This window comes from Tinamus guttatus, unplaced genomic scaffold (assembly GCF_059628265.1).
Source record: "Tinamus guttatus ecotype Peru unplaced genomic scaffold, ASM5962826v1 Tinamus_guttatus_pri_ptg000089l, whole genome shotgun sequence".
NCBI classification, from domain to species: Eukaryota; Metazoa; Chordata; class Aves; order Tinamiformes; family Tinamidae; genus Tinamus; species Tinamus guttatus.
The window spans coordinates 4,714,633-4,742,374 of NW_028288623.1; the positions used below are offsets into that span (position 1 = coordinate 4,714,633).

Below are 27,742 nucleotides of genomic sequence, written 5' to 3' on the forward strand. Positions count from 1 at the left end.
CAGGAGGGAAATAATAAACCCCAGCTAACAGGCTATTTAGAGGGATTTCCCATTCCTTTCTCCATTAACTAGTTGTTGCTACAAAGAAATTCCAATGAAAGAAGGATTGCCTCCATTCCAGCAGTATGTCATAGCAAGAATGAGGCCAGTTTTTTCTTTTCTGTTCCCCAAATCTTGATGTCACATGAGAACAGGTCTCACAGTCACCCTGACAATCCTTGTGAGTCAGAGAAAATAGTTTATGAAAAGTCCCCTCTTCAGAGACCAAGCAAAACCAACTCAAGGCAATGACAAACAGCAGACCCCTATCAAGTCACTTTTGCTACAGAGTAATTTCTCTGTATTTCCTGTATCTTTACTGTACATTGTGAGCTGCTTGGCACTTACACCTGACCTCCTTTTCTATTTACACAGCACCAAATAATGTACTAGGTCTCACTGGAAGAGGATGAGAAAAATAAATGCTGGAAAAGGAAATATGGAAGAGGAAAACAAAAGCTGTGTCATCAGATGGACACGAAAGGGCATTTAAGAATTACTGAATAAATACAGATGCCACAATATACGAGGAAAATGTTCACAGCACAAAGTCATTTTACTGAAGACAAGGAAAATATGTTTCTGTGTGCAGGGCTTCACGGACTGGGGTTAAAAACTTCACTGTCAGACACATCCTGAGTCACTGTTAGTACATAACTTTATTTCTTTGTGATTCAGCCTACCCAACCACAAAATGGGGATTAAGAACCCTGCGCCTCTCTACCAAAAGCCTTCTGAGAACGAACACATTAAACACTATATGACAATCAAACACCATAATCCCTAAAGATATTAAAAGAATCAAAGTTAGAAACTCACTGCTAAGTACTGGGGTCCAAGTGTGTTCAGACCAGCCAGGTTTCCCCATACAGAGGCAGCACTGATCTGTTGCATCTGTTGCTGGAGTTGCTGAGCAATTCGTTTCTGCTCTTTGTCCTTCTGTGTGTCAGCAAATTTTACCACAATGGGAGAAGAGCAACCCTGCAAATAGTAGTTCACACAGTTACCACCTTGCTATCCCTCTGGCAGTTGCAGAAATACTGCATTAAGACCCAATAATTTTTCTAGACTACAAAAGACTACAATAATTTTTCCCCCTACATATGCTCAGATAATATACATTTGATATTCTCATCTATCCAAACAACACTAAATTTCTAAAGGATTCTAAATCTCTTTTACTTTTAATGCTTATTTTTATTTTAGTATTTTCTCTGCAGATCAAGTTTCTATCTTGAACTCTAAAGATAGGAGCAGAGCAAACGCAAGAGGTTCAGAGGAAATACTTGTAGAGAGTATTCCATTACACTTTTCCTCCTCTCTGCTCCCTAGTCTCCTAAACTCCACAGTGACTGCCTGACCCATTACACCTTTTCCTCCCACTCACTAACTTGATTTACCTCCATGGTTTGTGCTTGGTGCATTGCTTTGATTGCTGTTTGTGCCATGGCTCTTGTTGTAAAAGTCACAAATGCACAACCTGAGAAAAGAAAGAAAACAAGAAAACCACCAAACGAGTCACTCGTTATATTCCCAACTATTGAGACAAACAAAGAAATGCAAATGCTTGAGGGGAATAGAGGGTGGGTGGAGAAATCACAGCAACAGCTGAAATGCTACCTTGGGCTGCAAACAGCAGCTGCCAGAGGAGAGCACGGAGAATTTTGAACAGTCAGAAGGGCTTCATGCTTACCTCGGCTGAGACCATCTGGGCCCCGTAATATTCTGCATTCTTCAATCTGTCCAAAGGAGGAGAACATCACTCGGATATCATTTTCATTGCACTTCTTGGATATCATTCCAATAAACAATTTCCTATCTTCTACTGCTAAGAAATCAAAAGATAAGAGTATTACTAACAAAGAAGCACTTGCATCAAGGCAGAACTCGGATCATGGTTTTCCTTGTATTGTAGACCCTTTTCAGCTTTACCTTGTTTTTTCTAATAGCTGAAATAATGAAAAAAATAAAAGTGATACACTTTAGTAAGGCAAAGCTGCCACAAAATAGCATTGCTAATGAGGCAATGGGGAAAAAACTGAAGACAACTTATGAACCTCGTTTTGTCAAAATGTCGTCTTTGACAACTGTAGGATTATTTCCCTTGTATTTAGAGTAGGGACTTGCCAAAATTAGATTCCCAGGAGTTAAATCTTTTCCATTTTATAGAATGTATGAGATACTTCAGTAAGCCTGCAAGGTGTTTTATACATATATTTAGGTAAAACTGTCTTCCTCACAAGCCTGTGAACTGCAAGTATGTAAGAAAACAAAAAACTGTATCAGAGAGATGCAGCACTTCCCTCGCCTTCTACTGTCCATTCCTCCTGGTAGGAGAGAGGAGTTGTATGCATTTTACTAGGCTACTTTCATCCTTTCTCCTCTGTCTCTTTTGTCTTTAGACTGTCAACACACCTTTCCTATATCTAAACAAGCAAGTTACCTGCAGAAGGCTTCTGTCTAGCCCTTTAGATTACCCTCTTCATCCAATCACTTAAACTTAGTTCTGCCTATTTCCTCATGATTCTGTCTCAACAGTGGAAGCAACAGCGACTGTTTTAGTTCCGCTTCATATTCATCCATTCTAATCTGTAGTAAGAGCATGAAAATGACACCTCGAATCAGAACGATGGACAGCTTGTGCTACTGGATCTTATCTCTAAGTGCAGAAGAACACCTTTCAGTGTGTGGACTACTTTAAAATAAACAGTCCAGACACAAGCATTTCTCCTAAGTTGTCAGTTATTGGTTACTGTTGTCAGTTAGATGTCAATTAGAGGGAGTGAGATAAATTCAAACCCAGAGCAGAACTTTATACCTCTCATTTTACTTGATTAAAAATGCCAATCACTATCTGAAACATCTATTTTTAAAGAGATGGAGCAAAGTATCCACAATAGCATTTGAGAATATAAGCAGTTTGCAAATACAATATTCAACACAAAATAAAGCATAGTATGATAAAGGACATTGCACAGCTTGAAGCTTCAAGGGAGAAAGTCTTCTATTCTGTGCAAAGGATAGGGGAAGGCAGAGAAATCAACTTATCCACTGCATTGTCTATGAGATTGAAGACGAAAATTTCACACTATTTCAGTTGACAAGACTTAAATCACAAGGATGTAGGCAACAATATACACTTTCTTGTGTGCACACATGTTATGTGTATAACTTATGTACATATATACACACACACAAATCATCAAGGAAATACACATATAAATCAATATTTGCACAGTGGTACATGTGAAACATCTTAATCCACCTGATGTACATAAGTATATTCACAGTTTTTTCTCTAGAAGAATATTTAGAACTCTTTCACCCTTGTATATTAGAAGATGATGTTTTGAGTCCCACTGAAGCTGCAACAGGCCTTGCTTCAAACTGGCAAAGCATTTATATATATAAAAAAAAAGCTACAGATTTACACCATCTCAGTAGAAACAAGATTTCACCGGATGTTTCTCCAACTGGCATGATAGTTTTGCCATGAGCAACAGGAGATGCAAACTCATAGAATTTTAGAGACATCACTTACACTACCTGCTGTACTAATTTTTTTGTTAACCAATTCTGCAATTCATGAAGACTTCTACTGGAAGCTGTTCAAAAAAAGGAAAATCCTGAAGTTTCCCTGCCATCATGCCACAAAACTCAGACTGTAATAAAGCTTACCATTATTTTTTTCACTATCAGCTGGTTTCATCTGGATAGGATGGTGCATCTGGAATACAAAGAGAGCATTTAATCCTAAGCGCATTCACTTTATACTTTATGAAATACATCCCACAAGACTAGTGGTGAGCAAGAGAGGATGTTCTAGAGAATGCCATATGTGACACCACATACATTTCTGGAAGAAGAAAGAGCACTTTTCTTGTGTACTTCCTAATAATATGCCATCTTTCCTGCCCAGAAACTATTATCATAGGAGCCACACCACCCATTTAATTACAGTATTATTCCCGCATGCACTCCAAAATTCTTCTAAGATTTAAATCTCATAACCTTGCTCTTTCAGACTGCTCTCTTAAAACACAGCTTCAGAGAGTGAGATAATATATGTTTATACATCGTGGTGCCAGGGCTCAGAAAACCAAGTCAGAGAGGTGAAGAAAAATACGCCTTTTCTCTTACCCCTGGGAGGATCTTCATGTTGTGAAGAGCATTCTGTGCTTCTAGTGCAGCTTTACGGGTATAAAACGTAACAAAACAGCACCCTGCAATTGAAACAAAATGCTAGCCAAGAAAGAACACTATGTATCTTGCTGTTTTGTACAGAAATTACAAGTCCCACTTCTACCCCCCTCATGCAAAATATCTGGCAGGCATGTAAATAGGTGGGTATTACTGATTGTGAGTGTTTACAAAAAGATTCCTGGTAAGATAAGTAATAAAATGGGGTTTATTCAGACTTGAGGCAACAACTCAAATGTATCTAAATGATTGTATGCTTTAATGATGTATCTGCCAAACAATTCCTGGCTAAAGCTATCATCTCTTCTATAAATAAGAACAGTATTTTGCTGCCCTGTGTGATGGTTCAAACCTCTTGCCAGCTAGTATGTTTTGAAAATGATTTTTTAACTCATCTCTTCTCATACTGACTCTACAATTGCCCAGCCAGTAATGACAACCAGAACACAGCTGGTCAGTATTATTTTTTTCCTACTTTTGGTCAGTAACATTGTCTCCTTTGGTCCGAATGCTGGAAACAGCTTCTGGTCTCCTCTGGATGGTCTTTGACATGCAAAGGGTTGCACTCCAACAATTCTCGAATGACTTATTTTGAAAATAAGAATGGCACCTGACTGAAAATTCTTGGTTCATTATATAAAGCACTTGTCTTCAAAACCGAGTACAGTTAATACAGTCATGATGTACACAAGCAAGCCCCAACCTTAAACTCTCTTTTGCTGCTAACATGCTGAAGACAAGACTTTGTTTTCTTATGGTGCCAGTGCAGAACTGCAAGTCAGCAGAGGGCACGTTCTTTCAGCTCCCAGATACCTCCTCCCTCTCTCTTCACAGAGGCTGGACAATATGTGTCACAGTATTCATGGCTCAGGTCTTATCCATCACCATTTCCATCCTATTTCTTTGCTTAAACGCTCTTTACTCACCTATTTAATAAGTCTTAGGGACTTGGACAGGAATTGCGTTAGTCAGAGTGCATGCTGAAGTGCAGGTTAATGTAATCTGCTTTACTAATTTTAAACCAGGATGTAACTCTACAGCCTAGGCATGAACTTCAAAACCTCATTGCTCCTTGTTTGTTGTTTACTTAAGCTTCAAAGTCTAAGACAATGACTTTTTTGACACTGACCAGCAGCAATTATTCCCTAATAATTAATGATTAATCTGTGCCACCTTAGTTTTTCCTCAAATTCACATTTTAACTTAAAAGAAAACAAACAAACAAACTTTGAAACAGTAGAAATTGAAACAGACACACTGATCAGCTGTAAACTTGGAGAGCATCTCACAACAAATCCCCCTTCTCATAAGTCATTTTATAAATACCTGAGAAAACACAAATGTCCAAGAACTTTTTGTATCTTGTCTAAAACGTTACATTTCAGTAACACTGTAACATGCCACAGCATCATAATGATGCTCTGAAGCAAAACAATGTTCATAAAATGTTCCTCTTAGCTTTTATAATCTACACTCTTCAAGCACTGCAGTTACTTCTGGTCTCCCAAAAAGTCAACTCGGTTTAACAACTGGGTCACAGTCCAAGGACAACTATATTTAGACACAAACAGTTCCAGACTGTAAAGTCAGGGCTTGCAGGCACACCTGGGTGCACAGAGCTCCAAGAGAAAGGGATGGCTGAATAAACAAACAAGGAAGAACATAACTGTGTGAAAGAAGTCAAAAACTCAAGTCTCACATAAGAAATTCTCACCTTTGCTTTGAGGAGGGTTTTGACTCCTATCCCGCAAGACATTGATTTCATAGACAGCACCATACTGTTCAAAGAGTTCTCTTAGATCCTTCTCACACCAGCTCCGTGGGACCTGACCCACAAACATTTTGATAGCATCTAGATCCGGTTGGTCTGGGTGATCCAGTGTGCCATTCATTTTCTTTGAGCTATAAAAAGCAACAAGAAATTTCTGTTACCTTTCCAGAGATTCAACATGCTTTTGCAGCTACAAGGATCATTGTAGAAACACAAAGAGAGATTGTGTGTGTGTATGTTGTATATATGTTCATTAATATATACATGCACGCACATGTGTGTATATATACACACACGTGAAAAGGGACTCTCACACCTTCAGAGTCGCACATATTGGAAAACATTCAGCAACATCACTCACATTCACTGCACAGCTGAACTTCTCCTGTTTGCTCTTAGAATGCAGTCACCATTTAAGATTCAGGACATAAATCTGTTGTGAGGTTCAGGTTAACCACATGAAATTTTACAGATGAAGAAAGCAAAACAAAAAAGGAAGCTAAACTCACGTCTACTTGCAGACCACTCCTAAGTCATTAATAAGGGGTATTCATAAAGTGTAAAAAAAAAAAAAAAGATAAAAAAATATTTTTTGCTTAAATGTGACCATATGCAACCGTTTCCCAGGTTGAAGATCCATCTTGGAACAGAGAGCCCAGATGAAGAGGTGAGGAGTCCCATGTAAGGTTTACGGTAAGTATTTTGCAAAAATAGGCTCAGGTTATGGCAGAACTGGAGCAGGCTGGGCTTGGACGATCTATTTAGTCAGAGAGAATTGCATTGAGTAACAGTTCAGTGCTATCAGAGAAGAGTTATTTCTTAAGACTGCAGCAATACTGGAGTTTTGAGCACAGAGATTCAAGGCACCACATTAAGCAACACCAACAATTTACAGCCTCTTAACAAAACTGGCTACGTCCTGCTCTACACAACAAGCTGTCAGCCATACGCTGCTGCCTGTATTGACTCCTTGCTGTTTGCCAAGTGCAGCGCAAGGTCTTGTTATCAGTAGCCAAAGCCTGATATCCCACAGGAGCAGCCTTTGTGGGAGACTGTCCGCAACAACGTCCTACTGCAGCAAGAGTGATTGGTTTGATAAAACTGCTGACAACCCCTGCATAATCTAGAAGGGACATGGGAGGGGATCAGCAGCTATGGAATGATCTGCCTCCCTGCCCAAACTCTTTGTTAAAAGGTACAGGCAGCCTTCTTCCAGACTAGTCAGTTTGCTCTCTTTGCTGTTTTTCTTCAAAATTTTTTACTGAATGGCTGGCTAATTACCTGCAGGTTATAGGAAACAGTGCTCCTCCCACCACCCACTTGCAATCAAATTCTTCCCTGATATTAAGATTTCCCCAAACTAGGAAATTTAAAAATCATAATTTTTTTTTGGTCAAAATTCTGTTTTTGACCAAATCTGCACATTTTTTCCTCCCTCCTCTTCCTCAACATGCTGCTGTTAGAGCAGCTGCCAGAAAGAATGCTGTAATTCTCAAGCTCCACAAAGGGACCTCAGAACACCCAAGGCTTCCTACTAGACAGGTGAGGGAAATCATCATAAATCATTCACTCCTCCTGACCTTCCCCCTCAGAAAGGGCCAGCATCACCCCAAATATCGAAGCAAACAATACCTTCTACAAAGAGCTAAACTACTCACTTTTTCATAGGGATGATGAGCAACTGGAAATCATTTACCCTCCTCCTGCAGTAACTCACAGCACTGCCTTCTCTCCCATGGGCGGCTTCAAGAGTATAGGGTGGCTCCTGTTAACTGAGTGATTTTTAGCCTGACCCCAGCAGTATTTCAAGGATTTTTTTTTTCCCTAACTGTAATAGTTTTAATCCAGATTAAAAGCCATCAAGAAGGAAGAAGTAGAACTGTTCTCCCAACAGTGGATTCAACCACTGATTTCACAGCACTAGCACCTGTAGCATACACAGTACTGACAAACAGCTGTACTCCCTCATATAACCTCCTCCCCTAAATTAACTGACAGAACAGTACTTTTTTCTGCCCTGTCCAGAAACCAACATCAGCTCTCAATGCCCACCAGCATTTCTTCAAGAAAACACATCGCAAATTCTCCTACTCCTTTCTTTTTCCCCTTTTAAGGGGGGATTCATCAAGACAGCAAACACTTCAATTCCAACCATCAACATAATTTCAAAATTTGATGCAAGGACAGAAAATACTTACACAGGGCTAGCATTCAAGGAGCAATGGTCCACCATCATCTCTGGGAGGAAATCCAACTTGAACGCAGCCATCACCTCAGTCTGTCACAAACCACTAGCCCTAAATCAAGTATTGCCTAAACCCCAAACAACGGCACTTCCAAAAGTCCTGTAGGTCTTAACACTCAGCCACACAAAAAAACACTCAAATCACAGAAACAGAAGCTCGGGAGACCAGCAATAGACACCACAGAAACAGGCTGGACTGGGAAAGGGACATGGAATCCCAGATTAAAAAGGGGATGTGACCATGTGAAGGGAGGCTCAGCTCAATACACAATGAAAATGCTGATGCACTGGCCTTGTTTTGTGCAATTTTCCCTGGCGAAGCAGTACTGAGTGCACTGTCAGATAAACAGAGTGTCAGATCCATGTAGATAGCAAGGGGTGATTGAGCAGAAAGAATACAAACTCCAGCCTTTCCATCCCCAACTAACTCCTTACCTCCCAAAATGGCAGCCCAAGACCTTGAAGTCCAGACAGATCCATGCAACCAGTATTAGGATGGACTACTCACAGGATTAGAAAGTCAAGAAGTTCTTTATCACAAACTGACTCTTTTCATAGTGATCTCACTATTTTTGAATCTCTACCAAATATTAGGAAGAGAAAAATGCCAGCCAAATGCTTCTCTGAACCTGTCCAAAAAATTTCAAAGCTAAGGAGATCCGATCACTCAAATACTCCCCAACTACCACAGAACATCAAGGACTACTTGTCTTTAGAGAACCAAAACATAGAATTATCTGGCAATAATACTTTGTCCTTTGTGCATTTACGTATCCAGACGTACAGATCCTGTAGTTGAGAAAAATACGGGTCTAATGCTTACAGTACCCTTGCGTTTTGTTTCTGGCAGTAATTTGTTGAAACTGTCATGCAATTTTTGAAAACAGTGATCTTAACACCTCAACTTCTTCATGACTAGAATGAGAATTGGATGTGAGGGCGATCTGGCTGCGACATCTGTCACCCCATTGATCACCAGGGTTGATTCGGCCGATCTGGCTGGCTAGGCGGGTGTCCCCTTCCTCCCTCACCGCTCCACGTGCGTCCCTCCCGAAGCTGCGCGCTCGGTCGAAGAGGACGACCTTCCCCGATAGAGACGTACCGTTCATCGGTCAAGGGTACACGGTAGCTGCGCTCCCCTGCGAGAACCTCCAAACAAGCTCAAGGAATAACGTGTTGATTGAAGGATTATGAGGTATAGTATTTATATGCATAATATAGACCTACTGCTAAGTCTTCAGTCCCTGAATAACTGCGGAGATAAGCTAGATAACACCGAAAGCATCAAGAGATGCAAAAACATTTGATAGCAGTCAGTTAGCCAAAAAACATTTGATGGCTGCAGGGCCAGCTGGGTGTCTCTGAGCACTCTAGAAGGGATGATTATTTCAAGTCCCACAGGAATCCAGGTAAGTCTGCGCAATACAGGCAACTGCTGAATTGCATCCAGGAATACACTCTATGGGCAACTATCACCACCTTCCTTGCGTGTGTCTGCAGCATGTATCTGTAGTTATCTAGACTGGCTAGTACAGATAATTTTCTTTACAAGTGAACAGATACAGCACCAGAGCTTTCTTACATAAACAACTGTTTCCAACATGTACAAAAAGAACATTTCCCACCTTCTGCCTACAGACAGGTACGTAAAAGGAATTAGGTCTCATAATACAGAGATATAAGCAAGTTACTGTAAAATAAAGAAGGATATACATTTATTAGATGATTAAAAAGAACTCCTTCATGCCTGCTCCTACACTACAGGGTAAATGCAAGAAAACTTATTCTTTAATAAAAAGGTGCAATTGACCCACTATGTGCATTTGCTTAGAGCACACAAACAGGTGCTGTAGGGCACAGGTCAATCTATTAGATTTTAGTATGTTATGTCCACCTTCAGACCCATCTTACTTGGAGAAAAGCCACTGTTTATAAAACTGTTCATATTCAAATGACAGGTTTAGTCTAGAGTCTCCTTTATGAACTTCTCCAAGGTGAAGCCAAGAAGGGAAAAAGACTTGAGACTTATTTGGTTAGAACAGGAGAAGTTACAATGGGAATTCTGTAGTTCAGCAGTGCAAATTCTAGTCACACCAACGAAGAGATAACAGGTCACCTTCTGCCACCTGTAGCTGTTTTAAGCAACAACTGTGCTCACTGCATGATCAATTAAAGATGAGACTGGCAACAGATACGCTAGAAATTGTGTTAAGAAATTACTGAGATTTATTAAAGAAAACAAACAAACAAAAACAACAAACAAAAAACCCACCAGCCATTTACTGGCCTTGTTAATAATTAAAACCTTAGTATAGGGTGATTATCCAGCTACACAGTAATTTCTAATTCTTGATCTTCAATTTCTAATTCTCTCATTGCATTTAATGAACAGGTGCCAAAGTTCTGTACAGTTTGGAGGAAGGAAGAACTGATATTAGAATGAACTATGGGGGTATGTTAGCTCAGACTCTATGCATCAATGAAAACCACTTTTCTGGAATAATGAGGCAAAGTTCAGTGACAAAACACTAGTGTACAAAACACTCCTGTTTTGGGATTATTTAGGTGAATGCATCACCTCATGTGACACTAAAATACTTACAGATTTTGCTTGTAAAAATATCTGAAGTGGGAAAAGAGGATATTTCACCACTGGGTACAAATTGAAAGAATTAAATGAGAAGTTGCATTATTTTGGAATTAAATAAAATGAAACAGCCACCCTAGCTATTGCTCACAAAGAAAGAAACAAAACTAAGAGAGCTAGACACACTTATTTTTTGCTCTGATGGTCAAATTCCTGCTGGCTTCCTGATCTATTCTTTTGATTATTTCTATTCAAAGGATAATAGAAACAATGTCTGAAATTCCTAGCTCTGTGGACTGCAGCTACACATTCAAATGGGGTCCTAATTTGACAATAAGAACATTAAAAACTTCTACATACTGCAGTCTCATTTTCCAATAATTCTGAGAACCCAGATTATGCTGCAGAATTTATTGCTGTAAACACTCCTCAGATTGTAGGGTATGCTTTGCAAACATGCCAGCATTTATTTACACATTTGTAGAACTATACTATGTTTTGAGGCATTAAAACCCTAGAAAGAAAAACCCCACACTTCCCCCACTCCATCCTGCATTATATTTATGTATCTTTTTCATTTAGATAAAAGCTAAAGATAATGCCAGCTTTCACTTGATATATAATCTGAACCTCATATAACAGACAGCTATGAAGCTGAAGGACTAGCAGGATGGTGAGAGCCAGTTATGGGAAAGGATGCAGGCTATGGGTAGATCAGAATCAGTGGAGCTCTGAAGGAGACAGGTCCTAGAATAAACTTCCCTTTGTATTATCTGTGCATATCCAGATCCCCACAATGTCGCTGAATTGCAGTTTTGGTTTTTAAACACATAACCCCTGGGTTACATGCATTGGAACAGAGTAACTACTTGTCAATTCTTTATTGTTTCATTGTTTATCATATAAGCATGTTGACGGAATGTTTTCTGCCTATGTAGAAACCCAAACTGTCTCCCCAGTGCCTCAGTGTGTACAAAAAGCCCCTTACCTGGCTGCCAAAACTGCAGTTTCTTCCCATGCTAATCTCTATGATAGCTATACACTGCGAACATCCAAGTCTTTTATACACTGAAAATGTTGAATTTACCATCAGAATACATGAAACTTTAGAATGATGGTAATTCAGATTCAATTAACTGGAAAACAATTTTTGAAGAGGCAGAAAAAAAGTACAGGACATGGCATTTGTGAGAAAAGTTTCACGATACTTTGTTATCTGTATAACAGAGAGCATTTAATTCCTCCTTACTTTCCACATCTATCTGGATAAGTAAATTTTACTTAAGTAAATTTTGGTCTAAAAAAATAGCTTGCAATATAAACTTTTTTTCCCCCTAAGTATTTCTGGAAGAAATAGTTATTTCAGTTAGTAAAATAAATTCTTGATCAGTATACCTGGTTTGTGTCCAGGTGTGGAAAAAAGGGCACTGTTTACCTGTAGCTCCTACTCCAGTTAGTGCTGTGAAAGCTCAAAAGCAATGAATTCTGAAGTGGAACTTTTGTCTGGCTGACGAAACCCCAGGAGTCCCAGCTCTCTGCCCATAGATGAAGGAGCAAAAGTCACCTATTCCTCTCGCTTAGGGGAAGATGTTTCCTCTGCCTAAGCACGCCTAGAAAGGGAAAAAAAAAACATGATGGCTAACCTTGCATGGCTCTCTGAAAGTAAAGACAAATAATTCAAAATAAAGTATATAAAAATCTGATTTCTACAATGAGGAAATTATGCTGTCTTTCTGGGAAATTACTTTTTTTTTTTTTTTTTTGCTCTGATACATGAACAAACCCCCTCTCCTAATAAAGTGTGAATGGTGCAGTTTAAGACAGATAGAAAGGCATACACAAATGCATGTATTTTTAAAATCAGCTACAAGCCTCCTTAAATATATATCTCCTCCTTCTCTTAAAAGTTCTGTTTTTTCCATTTTTCCTGTCTTCTTATCACTATGTCTGGCTCAAAAATACTGCCACAAATTCTTAAAGCAGTTATATTTTCCAAAGTTCATGTAACTAAAGAAGAGACTGACAAAGACAAATTTAAACGTGGCAAGAGGGAGTACTTTTCAACTGCATAAGTAAAAAATATTTAGTGGCAGTGAATTTTGTAGTCCTGCCGAAGTTTTACAGGATTTGAGCAGAACTGTCTGTTTACAGGAACGTGTTCTTTTACTTGTAGTTATTACACGCATATGTAACACTGCACCAGTCTTTTTAATAACACAAAGGTGAGGCATTAAAATACTCGGCATGAGAACTATCACCTTCTCCCTAACAAAAGGAACTCAAGCAACCTCATCTTTAAACATAGACTAATTACTGTTAATCTCTCTGAGGCATAATCCGAACCACGCTACAAAACTAAACTGTGCTGTGCAGCTGCCCAGCGGCATCTAATCCCCCTGTTCATTCCCCATGCTGCAGGCACTAGTGTACAGGCCAGGCAGAGGCATCAGGGAAGCAATCCAGAACACTGAGTTTTTAGACAGTCCAGCCGCTTTTCAGATCGCCATTTTACTGCAGGTACTCACAGCAAAGCCCATAAATCAATTGATGCTCCAATGAAGCCTCTTTGACCTTAATGTAACAGCAAAAACGGGTAAAAAAAAAAAAAAAAAACACTTTTATCTACAATGCTGTCCAAATACCAAAGCAATGTCCAACAGCTCTGCAAGGACTGCCACACATTTACTCAAGTGCATATTTAGGTGTTCTTACTGCTCTTTCAAACTACAAGCAATACGGGGAATCTATGTATTAACTGTAATAGGCTGTGAATGTCATCTACATGAAAAAGTAACAGACATCTCCAAGGAAACTTTTCTAAGAAGAGCTAAGAAAGCAAAACCTTACTAGCCAGTACTGCAGGATTTCTCCCCTGAGGAAAGGAAAAGAGATGGCTTTTCCTGCAAAGGATTGCAGAAGGACACTGTAGATACCATAAGCTTACATGAGGGCAAGCGCAGACTGGACAAGTGTTTGAAGAGATCAGAGGTTACCAGACAAACCACACCAGACTGGTCTCTCCTGAACCAAAAACGAAGAGGTTGAGAGATTGCTGGGTTAGTTTTGCTGGACGTTGGAGGAAAGGGTTTTCAAGTTAAAGGATTGCAACAAGCAGTACTGAACATGACCCCCTGTGAATCTAGCAAAGTCTGGAAGGTGCCCAAAAGCAGACACCTACGCGTTGTACTGGGAGAAGGAGAGGGCAAAAATTGCTACAGAAACTAGGAAGACATGGTCTACCAAAACCACTCAAAATCTAAACCACAAGCATACTGCAAAAATGCTAATTAAAAAATGCCTGGTTACTAAAGCAACTGGCAATATTACTGGTAATAAGTGTGGGTGTATGGAGCAGGGACATAGACGGGTCTCTCTTTTGGACTTCAGCAACTGGAACAGCCCCGACAGTACCCAGTACCTAAACGTCCCCCTCCTCCTAAAAATGCTCTGCAGCTACCTTCAATATTGCTATCATATTACCGAGGAATAAATTCAATCTGCCGTTTACTCAATACCTGGCTAACTCATGAGGCCAACTTGCATGGGAGCAGCAACATGAGAACTAATCTACTAGGAAACAGATTGCACCACTTGTTCATATGTGAAAAGTCATAAAACTACAGCTAGGTCCTGCTCTACCAGTAGCTCCTGTTGACAGGATGTCTAACAAATACTTACAAAAATCTGCATTACCGGTCTTAAGACCCTCTTATGGCATATAAATTACATTCAGATTCCAGATTGTGGCCTTCAACTGCTCCAGTAAATAATAAAAAATAATAAAAATAATAATAAAATTAATAAACAATAAACGAACTTTTCAGCTGATTCTTAATAGGAGTAGTGAATTAAAATAAATAAATAAAAACGCACAGCACACTCCCCAAAATTTTCCATGATTCTCATAAGGGGGCAAAGAAGCATCTGAGAAGACTTACAATAAAGATAGCAGAGAAAGTAGATGAACATATTGCCAAAAGGCCAAATGTGCCCTCGTGGCCAAGAGGGCCAATGACATCCCGGCCTGCATCAGGAGGATGGTTGCCAGCAGGTCCAGGGAAGGGATCCTGCCTCACTACTCAGCTCTGGTGAGGCTGCACCCAGAGTATTGGGTGCAGGTCTGGGCTCCCCAGGACAAGGAGGACATTGAGCTCCTACAGAGGGTCCAGCACAGAGCAACAATTATTAAAGGACTGCAGCATCTGTTGTATGAGGAAAGACTAAGCAAGCTGGGCCTGTTTAGTCTGGAGAAAAGAAGGCTGAGAGGAGATTTGATCAACATGCTCAAGTACCTGAGGGGTGACTATAGGGAGGATGGGGCCAGGCTCTTCTCCGTGGTGGCAGGTAACAGGACAAGAGGTAACGGGTACAAGTTGAAACACAGGAAGTTCCACCTCCATATGAGGAAGAACTTCTTTCCTGTGAGGGTCGCAGAGCCCTGGAACAGGCTGCCCAGAGAGCTTGTGGAGTCTCCTTCTCTGGAGATCTTCCAAACTCACCACGTGCTCTAGGTGTCCCTGCTGGAGCAGGGGGCTTGGACTAGATGATCTCTAGAGGTCCCTTCCAACCTCAATCATTCTGTGATTCTGTGAAATCATTAATCTGGAGGGACTGATGTCTAATAAGCTATTAAGATCTCTACACATGGAACAGATAATAAGCCTTAATGCAGGCTCCCTAGAATAAGTAACTTTGTGACACTTCATGAAAAGGGATAAACGTGATGATTACTCACGGTCGATGACTTGACAATAATTAATATGAAGATGCACTGGCACATGAATCCCAGAGAACAGCTTTTGAAGAGGAAGCTTTTAAGGGTGTTCCTAGCCCTGCTGATTTTTGTACCAGAAAAAAAAATGTAGACATTAAAACTGGAGAAATTTAATCTTTTTATCCTCATCTGTTAAGCTATTTTTTTTTTTTTTTAATAGATATAACATTTTTATTTAAGCTCTCCTGGAAGATGAGCAACAGACAACTTCAGATAAAAATATCATCTGTCATGTGTGGTTTTTTTTTTTTCTTCCTTTTTTTCCTCTTTTAAACCACCTGTCAAATTGTACCAGACATAGCTTGGAAATATTCTGAGCTTTTATTATTACAGTGTTCAAATAAAGACACTTTTATCTTGCAAGAGACAAACTATGGATATGCAGAGGAAATCACTTTGGGAAAAGAAGTTGAACCTAAGTTCCTAGGAGAGATGTGAAAGATCTGTAGACAGTTTGGCACTCTAGACAGAAGAAATTTTAAAGCAGCAGAAAGTGCCTTGGTCACAACAATAGTAAGAGGAAACACATGCAGCAAGATGACACACAACAGGAGACAAGGCAGGAAATGAGAGGAAAGGAGATAAAGATAGGGGCAGAGCACAGAAAGTGAGGACAGGCATCTCTGTCCCGTGAAAACAGAAAGAATGACTCAAAGGAGACAGGCTGGAACATTTATGGCTACAGAAGACTTTTTTTTTTTTTTTTAAATCTTTTTAAACTCACTTCAGCCTATGTTGCATAGTATGGATGATAAATAGCACTTGAATACCAGCTTTTAATCTTCAGTGGAAGGGTATCCAAATAGTAATGCTTGCGAGAGATGAGGCCCTGAAAGAAGCAGCAAACTTTCCTTTACCTTGTTCCCTTTCCTCCCCCCACAAATCATAGGACTGAGTTTATAAATTTACTTTTTAAAGATTTCAAGAAAACACTACTAATTATCAGGGATTTATCTTTAGACATTTGTTAGGTGACTTTTTGGCCAAGAGGCAACCCAGTAGGCAACTCTCCTGAACTGTATAATTTAGATCTCACTCAGCTATTTCACTCTAGAAATAGCAGCACAACACCTAGAAATCAAGCTTCAAATAGGCCTGCATTTTTTTCCTACAAGAATCTGTCTGTACTTGGTCAAAGAGATGCAGTGTAAAACAAACAGTTAATCATCCCTGCAATATTTGCAAGAGAGACTTTTAAAGAGTCATCTAGAAATGGCATGCCACAAAAACACAGTTAAAAGTTACTCCCTCTAGGCAGAGGCTCCGAATCAACCGAGTACTGGGGAGTTATGAACAGATTCTGTTCCTTGTCAAACCAAACACACCACAAGCCAAATACACTTATGCAACTACATGGCAATTTTCTGTGTATTTGACCCAAGGGAGCCTGAAGAACAAGCTACACAATTCAAGCACAATTGCACATATGAACCTTGTATTACCCCACATGAGAGCTACAGTGAATGAAAATGCCTTTGGTCAAGTTCGGTAAATGTAGCATACCTTGTGCTTGTGTATAAATTTTAAAATAAGAATTGGGCACAAAGTTGATTTTTGGCCTAACAAATGTAACATGTAACTTACCTCGAAGGAAGAAAATTCATACTATTAAATAACTTTAAAATTTCTGATACTTCTTAGAAAGGCAGTCACACATCTTTTAAAAGAGTTATTATTATTATTACTATTATTATTTTAAGTTCATTAGAAGTTTTTCCCTCCCTCACCCCCCCTGAGGCTTGAAGAGACCGTTGGGACTAAACTGAAAGCAACAAGTTTCAAGTTTCATTGTCCTTTGCAGCCATCTGAGTAATCCTGCAAGTTGTTTTGAGAAGGAGACCATCAGGCTCAAATTATTTCTACTAACAGATCCAGACACAAAACCGAACCAGCTAACAACATACTATGGTTAAAAAAAAAAAAAAAGTCATTATTTCATCACTTTGCTTTTTTAATTTTATCCAAATGAAAGCTTTGCTTAGCACGTTACCTGAAGAGAGTTCACATGCAGCACTAGATTACTCCAATTTTCCATTTGAGAGCAGACCTACACCTATCCCATCACTCACTAATAGAGAAGAAAAACCTTTAATCCAAAATAGACCCTCCAAACAAAGAAAATCTACAATGACACCAATTTACATCTACTTTGCACAACTTGAAATGGCTTTTGAAGTATTCTGAGTAAGAATCTACTTCTCTTAAGGAAGATCTAAAGTTCCTTCTGAGTGGACAAATTTTAAACCTTTAAATATGCATTCCAACCTCCATATCAAATGCTTTGTTTTGAAGTGTCTCTGATCTGCACACACCTTATCTGAAGATGGATGTGTCAGGTAAGAATAGAAAAGTGTTTCTATTCTTCATCAAACAACAGGCTGGCAGATCTCTCCCAATGGAGTTTTCAGGAGAATCGCAGTATTATCTTAAGGGAGGGGCAGGGAAGTCAAAACAACATGAACACTACAGTGCTTGCTCTTTATTCATCAGGCATTTAAACAGTGTAAAGGCATTTTTGTGCCCCAGCAGAACACCATCAACAGGGTGAGTGTGGATCTGCTAAGTGCAAATACAGAAGCCCCCAAATTCTAAGTGCTTATAAGGCACTATACAACAGTAATATTTGACAGACAAAAAGCAATAATTTGCTTTGGAAAAGCAATAAGCAAGTTGTGAGGATTTTCTGAATTCAAGGGCCAATCCTGAATCTCAGAATAAAGTTTCAATTAAATACATGCATACATAAATATATATATATATATATATATATATATATATATAGAGGTGTGGTTAGGACAGCAGCTACCCAGTAATCAGGGAATGAAAACAATCAATAGCTGCAGTTAGTAAAAGCCTGTGGAAACAGGCTTTTGAAACTTTGGCCAGGGTCCAGAGTGTTCATTGTGTGAAGCAGTAAGCATTGTCTTCATAAGGTGAAGAGTACTACTGTGTGGGGAGGAGGGGTTGTGCAATTTATCAGTGCTCCCAAACACAGCAGGATTAAAGAGACATAGGTTTGAGGGAAAAAAAAAAAAATTGCTTTGTTTTTATAGAGCTCAACAGATAAAAATCAGTGCAGGAAAAAAAAAAAAACAAAAGGCTGTAAATATGCTTCTTTTTTGAGTTCACAGGGATTCATACTTAAAATATATTTCCTCTTTCTTTCAGAAACAAGGATCTCGCTTTCAAACCAAAGTGTAGGGATAGAATAGTTAAGGAAACTGGTAATGGAAGGGTCCCTTTTGTCCTTTACTTGAAAAACAACCAAAAATGGTTGAATTTTGAAATTACAATGAGGAGATATTTCCTTTCTACTGTGAACAAAACATGTTTGCTAAAGATTTCATAAATACATTGAGAAGGAATTAATCACACCTACATTGGAAAGAAAATCAATGTTTGTCTTTAAAAGGCAGGATTTCCTGTCTCTCTGCATCCTACTTATGAGGGTAGGAAGCTGAAGTTGGAGCAAAACAAACAAACAAACCCAGAAAACTCTAAACTTGATCTCAGGAATGTCTTCATTTTCAAGAGATTTTTATATCTCCCCTTTTCAGGCAAACCTAAATAGTCTTCCCAAAAGTCAAAAAGCACTGAGACAACCTGGAATTAAGGAGTACTACAGAAGATAGAAAAAACAAGCAGACAAACAAAAAAACCCAAGAACACCCCACCCACACCCTAACTTCCTATCAAAAAATACAGTTCTGTAGCAGGTGACGTGGCTGAGCAATACCACTAGATGACAAGTATGATTAAGCCATGAGGAGACTGACTAACGAACCGTCCTCTTAAGCAAAATGAAGAAACTTAAGAGTGTGGCAATGAACAAGTCTTGTACACAATGACAACTGAATGCCTTGCAAGTATTCACAGGAATTTATATCACTGCTTTATTTCTCAAATCTCTCAGGAAAGGGTAGTTACTTTACCGTGAACCTCTATATCCCACTTCAAATATGTTAGCAAACATCACTTTGGCAGAAGGCCATTTCAAATATTTCCAAGGTCTTTTTGACAGAGTGTATCTTTCCTCTCAAAAGTGTGGTACTAAAAAAAAAAAAAAAAAAAAAAAAAAAAAAAAAAAAAAACACTACTTTTCCTGCAAATGATAAAAGTGTATATTCCTCATCTCTAAAGGGCCCTGGTAAAGCTACTGAGAGCATTCTGCAAGGCTTGGGAGACGATACGACTACTATGCCAATCCCCTGCCAAAGAGTTTCCCTCTTTTGTCTACAGACCAAAGCATGCCTGAAATGTTTTTGCCATAGCAGAGATATTCATCAGGAGGGCACAAACACAATCCTTTGAGCATGACAGCATTACTTAGCACAGCAGTCACACTAACAGTTCTCAGAACAGAACTGAAACTCTTAAGGTACACAGTTACATGAAATGGTCTGATCCCTTCCCTTTGGGGCTCCTCTGTACACAGAAAATGAATCCAAATTGCTAAACTGGGGGAATACGTTGATCACAAACGTATCACTGGGTTAGCAAAGTGGCTTTGTTTACCATGCAGTCAAACTACCAGGAGAGCCACACACAACCAAAGAAGCTGAATGACTCAGCTGAGAACTGAGTAAAGGCAAGAGGGCAACCTCAAGCCCTTAGGTTGGCTCTGCCGTGTGGTGAAACTGCACCCTTGCTGGACTTCAGCTACTAACAAAACTGCACCAAAAGATACTCACATTTGGCTCCAAGTATTTTCACCCTAGACCACACTTCCATTATGCTACACAATTTGATCTGTCTCGGCATGTAGGAAGTTATTCCACCAATACTCACCTTACAGGTTTCATGCACTATCAAGTACTTGAGATTTGCTGTGTTCAAGAAACTTCTGTGAAGGCAACCATTTCTGTTTCATAGTTGTAAAATTTCAGAAAAAAAAAAAGAAGACCTATCTCAAATGGAGCTAAGAAAGCCTGTTTATCCAGTATTCGCAATCCAGAGTTGTTAACACTTTCAACCCTCTTTAGCAGCACAAAGGCAGGAAACTGCCAAGAGCTCAAGGTTCAGGGAGCACTGCTCACTGCAGGGAAAAATGTTCATGTTCATCACTGAAACTGAACTTTTCTCTAGACTTTTGAAAGGAGGTTTCCATAAGTAATTGAAAGACATGAACTGTAATCAGTTCATACCTGCAGCTATGCACCTCCCTCCAGCAGTTCCAGTCTTCACTCTAAAAGACAAGGAAAAACAGACATTGAGGACTGCAGAGTTAAAATCAGGTAACAGGAATTTTATCTTACAAAAGGCACAGAACTAAGTGAACCATATCTCTAGTAACAAAAAATCACTATGAGGCGATAATCATCCTCACTAGACTAGAAAACGAAGTCATATATTTCAAAAATAAGGAGAATAAATGGAATGCGCAAAAGTGGAAAAAAAAAAAAAAAAAAAGGAAGTCTCAAGGCTTCCAACAATCCTGAGCAGATTTATGCCACCTGTTTGGCTTTTTGTGCCCCGTGAAAGAACCAGAGTTACTGCCTGCACTGCCCACAATCCTGAACATTCGTATCATATTATTTTCACAGCAGCAGTAAAGGATGACAATGCACCTGAGGATGATGAGCCTAACGTAGCCTAGTATGAATAGAAACATATGAAAAAGCTCTGAATTACAGTGAAACGCACGTGACTAACAACACAAGGAAAAGTGTTATTTTGACTTCTTAAGCAAACCACCAGTCAGGAATGATACAGCACTAGAAACATCTGCTTGCACCTCATAAGTAAGGGGCACATCCAGTGACACAGGGTTCTTATTTTGCAGAAAGCCTCAGTAGCTGACCCACAAGGCAATTTGTATCTAAACACAAATTTTGAGGGGGATTTTGGAAAGGTTTTCTTCTCTAAGTCACACACAGTTCTGCAGAACTACCCCTATGCTGTCTAGCAGTATTACAGAGAAAACCCTAATCCATGTACCTATTTGTAGGTAACGGGTCACTTATGGGTAACTGCTCATTTATAGGAGCGCTGCATTTATCTGCACGCCTGCTGGAGATCCCAGTCTTCCAACCTTTCAGGCCCTTCACAGCCTTTGTTCTATATTCTTGGGGAAGCCAGGATACACAATCCCTCTCCTCTCCCATTCCAACTCCTCCACTGGCAAAATACGTGTTTATCACATGCATTCATGATCTCTTTTCCAAAGGGTGGTGTCTTGAGATTTTTTAATCATTGCAACTGAAAATGACTATAAAATAATGTGTTCCAAATTTGTTCAATTATCCTAATAAAGTATCACACCCTTCAAACTGAGCACAGCAACCTAAACAAAACTAAAACAAATGAATTTTCACAATATTAGTTAGAAAAAAATCACCCAGGAACCTCATAGTTACCTGAAATAAGTATTTTAAAAAATGTGAATTCATTTATTTATTTCTAAAGTATTACAGAAAACCGATCATTGTTCAGAAAACACTTTATATACTCCTTATTTACTTTGTTTTAAAGTAACACTCCTGGTTACAAAGATCCTATTAGTGATTCAGGCAAATATTTTACCTTGAGGACATCATCTTCCACCTCACCCACATTCTTTTGCTTTTTTGAAGTTTAATTAAAGAGTATTTGTTTATGGTGAAAAAGAGGTCTCAAAAGCCTGCTAGCAGCCCTGGCTTCAAAACATCAAGTAATAAATATGTTTATTTTTTTCTTCCCTGTAAACCCAAACTTTGTCAGGTATTTATAAGCCTTACGGAGCTGCTACAAAAGCTTTCATGATATTCAGCTTCCGGTAAAATGTGAAATACGAAGACACATTGGTCTTTCAAACACTTAAGAATATACCAGTAAACCACTTTTTGAGAATTAATTTAAAAACTTCAAAGATGACTAAAGTACAGTTACCACAGCCAGAGGAACCCATAATTCTTGGATACCCCAGAGAAAAATATACACCTCTCTGAATCAAAGGCCAAATCTAAGTCAATAAAAGCTCTAAAAAAGCAAGCAGCAAATCAGACAACCACCTGTAGGGAGCCAGAGAGAATGCTGTTAAACCACAAATGTTTCTTAAAACAATATTGTTTGGTTTAATTGCATCCAGAACATAAATACACTGAATACTTTATGCAGGTTTATATATCAGACAGACTTGGCCCAAAGGCCAAAGAATCTGACAACTCAGGACTTGGATGCTTCATCTCAAGGGATATATGGCTGGTATGCTGCTAGAAACACGCAGCAGAGCAGTTCTGTAGTAACACACGCGGTAAGAGGTCTTGTGTAAGCTGCGTATTCGCGCCGGCATCAGAGGCTGGTGCGTCCACACGGGTGTGCATTCCTCCCAGGGACAGTAAAGCAATTAAAAGGTGCAAACTGTGACACCTCACTGCAGCTTCTGCAACGGACACCTCTCCTACCCTGACTGAAATGCTGCCTCTCAGTAGAGAAGTCCCTTCCAAGTTCTACACGGAGCGGGGTGGAGTTTGGACACCACCTGACAATCCCATGCAGAAAAACGAGAGCTTAGCACTTAGCCTCGCTAGATTTAAGACTGCCGCTGCTGAATGAACAGCTGTAACTTTCAGCATGCAATACAGTACAAATAGGACTGTGGCTGGTAATGAAAACAAGCAGCTCTGCCCAGTAAATACAAGGCAACAGAGATAAGCCAAACAAATCTAATGATACTATTCCCCTCTCAGTGGCAGAAGTTCAGTCCCTCCCAGGAGCTCCCTCCAGGGAGCATCTGCAAGAAATTACTGACTCATTTAATGGATTCCGATCAATGAAATTACTATGGCAGTCAGCACTTGTCTAGACAAGTTAGCTCTGATTTCCGACTGCACTTTCCAGGAATTAACGTTTGTGCGATGCCAGGCTCACCATTTACAATTAAATAAGGTGACAAGAGACCCCAATTCTCTGGTTCAGATATGTATCCTGGAGGCAAAAGTCTCTCTGATGAGTCAATGCAAGCCTGGATTCGATGCAGATTTACACACTTAATTCGATCGATTCAATATGGCCAGAGCTAAAAACAGGGAAACAAAAATACTCATTTCTCTGGAGCAAGTAAAAGAGCCAAAGAGTGAAGGAGCAATTGCACTGCATAAACCAGGTTGTGAAAAGGAGGCCCTTACAGAAGGGGGAAGTCTCAGCTACTCCACACCTCAGGCCACAACCCACGGGAAGTGCATTGCTTTCTAGTCAATATTATATTATGAGAAAACAAGACAATGAAAGTGGCAATGAGAAAGCCGACAGGGACTAGAGGCTCCCATAACACCAAGGAGACATGGCTCTACTTTCCCATGTGAGCGTTTCCCATCTGTCACTGCAATCTTTATAGCACCCAAACCTCTCAGCATCAGGAGTAACTTGTTCCATTCAGGGCAACTGCCCCTCTTCACTGCATCTGCTTGCTTTAGTTTTGAGGACAGAACTGTCAAATAGTGTTTTCTTCAGCATCCCAGGCACAAGCACCAATGCACATACAAGTTAACAGACAACGTGAATAGCTAGTAAAGGAATCAGCTAAACTACTCTCAAGACAGTTTTATTCCACTCTGGCTTACAGATACAATATGAAAAAATTAATGAAGAATAAAGTGCATATTTTGGGACTACTGCAGACTAAAACAAAAAGGAAGGTTAAGAGCATTTTGATCCTCATGCTTCAGGTAACTAGAATATCACAAAATTCTGCAGATTTGTGATGCAGTCCATATCTACAATGTCTATTCCATGCCCAGTCAACAATTATAGCTTAAACAGTTTAAAGATTAAACATTACACTTTCCTTATGGGTTATAACGCTAAACAGACACACGTTGAGAATGTGCATCAGTCCTGTAGTCTACTGCTAAGAATATAGACTTGGGCTGAGACGACCCAAGAGCTATTACTAACCGTGGGACTGAATAACATTAGACAAATCACTTCATGATCCTAAGTATTTCCATTTGTGTGACATTAACATCATCTGATTTGTTTTCATTGTAAAACTTATGTTAAGGAGTACTGATAGAAAGTATTTAATGGAATCCAAAGATTATAATCACATTGTCACAGCTGCACTTCATAAAAAAAAAAGTTTCTGCAAAATATTAGTCTGTTAAGAAAAGCAAAGTACCTCACCAACATGGAGATAAGGTTGCTATATCCTTCCAATTTATTGCATTAAGGGACACAAAACATCTGAACAGTCGCAAATGCAGAACCTACACACCTATGCAACATTGTATTTACTCTTTGAAGGAGAATCCAACAGCCTCACAACTCACACATTCACGCTTTTCTCTTTATGGACTGCACACCCCAGAGGAAAACATATTAACGTTAATACAGAGTTTAATAGTTTCTTCTGGATAAAGTTACATTTAGCAGTACTGAACAGAAACAAATGTTCTGAGTTTAAATTCTGAGGCTACTTCCCAAGGCAACAATACTAGCTCAAGGGTTTTATATAACCTCATCCATCTCAGCTGAAAGATTCAAACATACTTTCACTTACCTATTATTAACCCCAATGGCAAAACCTGCAAGAGAGGATCCCTGTGTTCAAATGCACAATGTGCATAACTCTGCATTGAAGTAAGCCTTTTCTAATGTGCTTACACACCTTTTTCTTTTGACCGCACAGAGGAGAAGAGCATCAACCCCGACGAGAGAAGAAAGTTATGCCAGATCTCACCACACCACGATCCTCAAACCAAGGCCATTGTCACTCTGTGCTGCTACACACCATATAGACGTAGGGGATACAGTGCATGGGACCATTTCCAGCATCAACTGCCAGCTTCAGAGGGAAAATAATTTTGAAGTGTTCAAATTCTGAAAGATCACAATTTACAGAATAAAAATTTCCAAGCAGGTATAAAATTCTAACAATTCAATATAATCTTATAATTAGTTCACAAGTGATAAGTGATAAAGTATAGATACTTATATTTCATTCCAAAGAACTTAAAATACTGATTTATTGTACGTCTCTATATGCCTCTTTCTTGGCTTATATGAGACAAATACTTGCCATGAACCTTGCAGAACCTTCCATTGTTGCATTTGCAAATCAGACAACAAAAAAAATGCCTTTTTTAAAAAATAAGCATAAGGTTCAAGTCTCTGCAGAAGTAAATAGATACAACCCTTCATTATACTCATTGACATCAGCAAAGAATTAGGGTAAAGGCTCTATTTTAAAGATTGAACATCGATTCAATCACTTCCCAGAACAAATAGTTTTCATTAACACTTCAAGACATGCAAATATTGTGTGTAGACTGTGGGCTTTCAAAACATTTAGTACCCTTTTCTTTTTCTTCAAACACTATGGCATTGCTGTGGAAACACGAACTTCAAAATGTCCCAATTTGCATTCAAAAATCTAATTGAAATAAAATCTAGCCACTTGCATGGAAAAGGAGTTCTTCCTAAGTCTGCACCAAAGCTCTATGAAGATTTGCCATCATTTCTCATCATTTTTATAAAGTTCAGTTTCTTTCATGCAGAATATACCCTCTTCAACATTTTTCTACAGCATCTGAAGTATGCTACCTACTGTAAAAAAACTTAGAAAAATACATTTCTTGCATTAATTCATAACCTAATGCAACTGAAAACATGTGAATGCATAAAAACTATGCAGCATCTTGAGGTACTACCTTTGCCTGAAGATCATTCATACATTTAATGCCACTCTTTAGTGGAGCCTGCTTGCCCCAAGAATAACTTTCAACCCTAGTCAGAAACATCTAAAAGTCACCTAAAGACAAATGGAAGTGAATGTCCTCCCTACTGATTTCAGCTGCCTTTTACTCCACAAACCTCCTGGAGGGCCTCCTGACCCTTGTTGGGGTCCATGACCAACTCCCCCACCCCAGGCTGCTCATCTTTATTAATCAATGCTCACGGAGAGCTCTGCCAGAGCAGCTTCGTTGCTCTCTTCCCCAAGGGCCAGCAGTCCTCCGTGCTGTGCACGGCTCCATCACCAGCTCGACCCAAGACCTTTTGGGGTGGGCAGGAAGGTGGTGCAGGCAGCTCTTCACCCAGACACTGTGGTACTTGGCACCATTAGATTCAGCTGCACTTGAGGACAAGAGTGTCAATGCACTTTGCCAAGAACTGGAGATATTCAGGGTTCGCTTTTAGCTTCACGCACGTATTTTCTGACGTTCTACATTTGTGCATGTTTCCAACCGCTTTTTCCATTCCCTTTTCCTGGAAGGCACAGTATGACATCAGCTGGCTTCCAATGGTAGCAGAAGTCTCCAGAAACTTTATGACAAAACAAGTACTATAAATACACTTTTTGGCTGCATGTCCTAATGAGGAATCAAAACAGACAAAATGTTTTTATATATCTTGCTGAATTCCTGGCGTTTCTTTACTTCACGTATCCAGATAAAGAAAATGACACTGAAACCTCACATAAAGCAATTTGTGTGCCACACTCTCTTCCCTCTGTCCTCACATAGGAGTTCATGAATTTATTCCCCAGAAGGACTACAGGCTTCTCTGTGCAGCTGCGTCAAGTATCAACTACTGAATTCATAATGTAATACGTTATGACCAAATCTAGAATCTCTCTATGTAGGACCAGATTCAGAGCACCATAGCACACCAGATGCAAACAACTCTTATTTCACTTTTTGAGGTTTTATTTCTAGAGAAGATTGGGTGCAAGCTTTCTAAAAAGATAAGATAGAAATGGGGATAAGGGGTCTGTTACTGCAGGTCTAGTTTAAGTTAGTGGTCTTGCCAAAAGAGTAGGGCCCAACCCGTCCCTCCTTTGGCTATCCATTCCCACTTCTGCTCCATGAGCTTAAGGAGCAAAATGACCCAGACTTGTCTAGCCTACAAACAGTAACAGGAACAAATTCTGACAGATTCACTTCCCTGTCCAACCACATCAGTGCTCTTGGCAGCACAGAGAGTGGGAATATACAAGAGCTGGAACAGGCAGCTTTCACAGCAATATTGGCATATGCTCCTTCTAATTACTCACAGAACTACATCATATCTAGCACTGAATGTCCCATAATTAATTTTCTAGCAATTAACTCTTCTTAGTTGCAAAGTCCCCAAGCGCTAAGGCTTCCCCTATTTCCATTAAGAAAAACATGCTTTGTAAGATCTACGTGTACATATTCTTTCACACAA

At 39.5% G+C, this 27,742-nt stretch overlaps 1 protein-coding gene across 11 annotated transcripts in view; it reads right to left on the reverse strand.

Annotated features, from left to right (window-relative positions):
- The window catches only part of CELF1 (CUGBP Elav-like family member 1), a 41,334-nt gene extending 20,537 nt beyond the window's left edge, over positions 1 to 20,797 (reverse strand). For 4 of the 11 annotated variants that reach the window (XM_088520540.1, XM_088520539.1, XM_010218318.2 and 1 more), the window contains exons 1-7: positions 8,209 to 8,382; positions 5,954 to 6,141; positions 4,180 to 4,262; positions 3,718 to 3,766; positions 1,733 to 1,864; positions 1,440 to 1,519; positions 859 to 1,020 (exon numbers count right to left, since the gene is read on the reverse strand). In XM_088520540.1, the coding sequence (XP_088376666.1) occupies positions 859 to 1,020; positions 1,440 to 1,519; positions 1,733 to 1,864; positions 3,718 to 3,766; positions 4,180 to 4,262; positions 5,954 to 6,141; positions 8,209 to 8,279 (765 nt within the window). In that variant the 5' untranslated portion in view covers positions 8,280 to 8,382. Of the gene's footprint in view, positions 1 to 858; positions 1,021 to 1,439; positions 1,520 to 1,732; positions 1,868 to 3,717; positions 3,767 to 4,179; positions 4,263 to 5,953; positions 6,142 to 8,208; positions 8,383 to 11,830; positions 11,847 to 12,277; positions 12,398 to 20,760 lie in introns of those variants that run through there. The other 7 variants (XM_010218315.2, XM_010218314.2, XM_010218311.2 and 4 more) reach the window with 4 other exon arrangements.
- Positions 20,798 to 27,742: the final 6,945 nt, after the last annotated feature.